The sequence below is a fragment of the Mus caroli genome, chromosome 2 (genome assembly GCF_900094665.2).
Source record: "Mus caroli chromosome 2, CAROLI_EIJ_v1.1, whole genome shotgun sequence".
In the NCBI taxonomy this organism is placed as follows: Eukaryota; Metazoa; Chordata; class Mammalia; order Rodentia; family Muridae; genus Mus; species Mus caroli.
The window spans coordinates 168,952,645-168,955,973 of NC_034571.1; the positions used below are offsets into that span (position 1 = coordinate 168,952,645).

The 3,329-nt window shown below is 61.0% G+C and overlaps 1 protein-coding gene across 1 annotated transcript in view; it reads left to right on the forward strand.

Moving 5' to 3' along the window:
• Nucleotides 1-1,790: 1,790 nt before the first annotated feature.
• Cdh4 (cadherin 4) overlaps nt 1,791-3,329 on the forward strand; it is a 464,790-nt gene continuing 463,251 nt past the window's right edge. Inside the window, exon 1 of the mRNA XM_021156055.2 lies at nt 1,791-2,002. Coding sequence (XP_021011714.1) covers nt 1,946-2,002 — 57 coding nt within the window. The 5' untranslated portion in view covers nt 1,791-1,945. The remainder of the gene's footprint in view (nt 2,003-3,329) is intronic.

Genomic DNA, 3,329 nt, shown 5'->3' on the forward strand with positions numbered 1-3,329 from the left:
TCCGTTCTTGATATGTGAACCCTCTAAACTTCCCTCTGCAGGCTATATAAAGGGAACCTCATGACTGCACACCTGGGGCAGATTAAATTACACAGCCCTTCTATACTCACAGTAGGGCTGATTAATGCTAGGATAGTAAGCTCTATCAGGAAGTCACAGTGCTTGTCTGGAGGGCCAAAGCTCTCAGATAGATAACTGTAGGCAACGGTGAGATGTGCTAGGAGGCACCTGCCTCCTCAGAACCATGGCTTGTCCCTCAAGTTGACATGGCTGTCTTCCCAGAACCTAAGTTGGAGAGAGGAGGAGGCTCTTCCAGGTGACTTACTGTTGCCTTAGGTCTGGGCTAAGAACACAGAGTGGCCCCCACGGCAGCATCTCAATACAAGAAGAGTGAAGGAGCTGATGTGGGCAGGATAAAGTGTGTTCAGGAGGGAGGCATCTCCTTAAGGGACATGTGCCCTAGAAGCAGAACAGAACTCTCCAAAANGATTTGCTCCCATCTCCCCCTGACTGTACAGTGTATCTGAGTCTACAGGGTAGCTGTCTCCTCTAGGTCTCCGTATTCCTTCACACCTCCCCAATAAGCTCACTGACTCACCAAGCTGTATTCAAGTCTTGCTTTGGTCTGGGTACCTCTCTATCGAGAGTGAATGTTTCTTTGTCTCCCCAGGGAAGGACTTCTATAGAAGAGTCTGAAGACTGCCCCGCCAGCCACGCTAAGTTAGTAGCCTCTCTCATTCCTTAGCAGGCCAACACTGGGATAGTCTGTGGCATAGGGCCAGGTTGGCACAGGCTTGGTGTTCCTGCTTGTGGACGTTGTACATCGTGGTGCGCACTAGGCTCCGCACCACGATGTACAACGTCCACAAGCAGTATTCTGGACACAGATTTTCTTAGAAGAGAGACAAAGAACATTTGAAAAACATCTGAGCAAACATTCCACTTTTCTGTACATTGCTTAGCCAAGGGAGGGATGGGGAAGCCTTCACTCACAGTCCAAGCTGCCCTTATTTTTCTGCGAGAGCAATACGATGCTTAAAGAAATGCCTGCAGTCAGGGTTGGAAATTGCCCATGCGAAGCAAATGGAGCTGGCCTGCCCAGGGAGCTGACGGGCCTGACAGCTCTGCCCGCTGGAGTCCCTTCCTTCTGGGGCCTCTGATTTCTTCCTTGCCTACACAGAAGACCTAACTACATTTTGGCACACACAGAGGAATGGGCAGGGATCCTCCCAGACCTTGGAGGATAGCCAGAGCCAGGCCCACACTATAAGGGGTCAGCTGAGCCAGGCCAGCTGGAGAGTGACCCCTCCCCTCTCCCTCTCTTCTGATCCCTGAGCTGTTCAGAGGGCTGGAGGCCATCGCAAAGGCCTGTGTCCGGAGACTTAGATGACACAGGGATGAAGGAAGTGTCCACTCTCCACTGTGGGCTCTGAAAAGAAGTTGACCTAACATCATGGTGTGATCACAAGGAGGGGTCCCACAATCTACAAAGGACATCTAACTTGCTGGGCAGAGACAACAGTCTTCTTTGGTTCACACCGTCTTTGCTCCTAGAAACCCAGTCTCCCTGGCTTCGTCTGCTCAGACGGGCCTCTAGTTGTCCCACGGGACTGAGGCCGCCCTGCCAGCGAGCAACCAGGCCAAGCGACTGAGCGAGTGGGCGCGGGAGCGGCTCCTTTAAGGCCCGCGTCAGGCCCGGCCGGAGGGGCGGGGCCTCGGCGGGGCCGCCGCTCGGCTTCACCTGCAGTTCCGAGCGCGCGGAACAGAGGCGCGGGCGGCTGCGAGGCCGGCGGACGCACCGGCCGGAGGGAGCGCGCCGCCGGCCCACTTGGCCTGGCTCCCGGAGCCCGGGCGGCAAGTGCGGGGAAAAGCAGGGCGGGCGGAGCATCGCCGCGGCGAGGGAAGCCGGGCACCGGGCGAGCGCCGGGGCGGCGCGGCGGGGACGATGACCACAGGCTCGGTGCTGCCGCTGCTGCTGCTCGGGCTCTCGGGCGCGCTCCGGGTAAGTTGCCGCCTCTCCGATCGCGGGCGATCTGGGAACCCGTGGGGCTAGCTGGTGTCTCCCGGTCTTCTCAACCCGCCGCCCGCGCTGCGCGAAGCCGCTCGCTATCGGAGCGGCGAGCCGCGAAGCTGAGCGGGCGGGACCCTGGGTGCCATCTCATTGCCCGATCTGCGCTCCGGGGCCGCCCTCCGTAGTGTAGTACTCTCCTCCGCCGCCCGGCAGTCGCGCATCCCGAGTTCCAGCCGCGCGCCGGGTCGGGTCGGCTGCGCGGGGCGCTCTCCCGGGTCCCGTGGGTGCCGCGGAGCTCGGCTGCAGTGGGAGGCGGAGGCGACTAAGGGGCGCGGGTTGTAGCCGCGGGGTCTAGCAGGTCCTCCCGACTTAGAGAGGGTTCGGGAGGAGGGCGCAGCGGGAGCGCGAGGCACTGAGCCCGGGGACTGGAGCTGGACACCCTCGCTGTCTCCGCACAGTCTCTGCGCGGTCTCCAGCCGGCTCCCTCGGTCGACTCCAGCTCGCTGCGGGTCTTNCGAACCGCTCAGCGGGAGCTCCCGCAGCGACCCTGGGCGGAGACCGAGTGGCCTGAACCCCCTCTCGTGGCCGATCGGTCCGGTGGCCTGCTCGCTGCCACGCCGAGGTATTCTCTGCGATGAACCAGGGTTGGCGACCGGCTGCTCCGAGGCCACCGGACCATCGCCTTGCGCGGGGAACACGCCCCGGGGGGACAGAAACTTTCCCGGCCGACTTTTGTCTCTCGCGGGCTGCAAGTGCATTTCAGAGCTGCGATCCCCAAGAATCAGATGCCATTCTGAGCTTGGCCGGGGGGAAGATCCCCGACCCGGCCCTCCCTTTCCTAGCCTCCGGGGCCGGGTACTCGAGCCCGAGCTACAGGCTGCAGGCTGCGGGTGGCCTCCCAGCCGAACCCGGGCGGAGCTGTTGCGCGCAGCTGGAGGACTCGGCCGGCAGGGAGGCGCGTTCCGCTCTGGCGGCCCGCGAAGCTGAGACTGCAGGGTGCTGTCTGCGCCCGCGGCTCCCGGAGCTTGCTCACCAGGGATCGGGAGCCTGGTGCGCCTTCTCCTCCTTAGCGGAGTGGATTAGTGGGGACANATGCTATCTCCCTTGGTTCCTGGCAGCTTGGGTGGAACCCCTTACCCTTTGCCTTCCTTTCTCTAAAGATGCAGACTCCAGAGGAACAGAAAACCCTTCTGGTCTGTTAGAGGCTTCTGGTCTTTTCTCCTGACGAGGCTTTAAATGGGGGCTTCAGAGTGAGCAAGAGCCCAGGACGTTGTGTGGGTGTGGGTGAACTTCACACACACACACACACACACACACA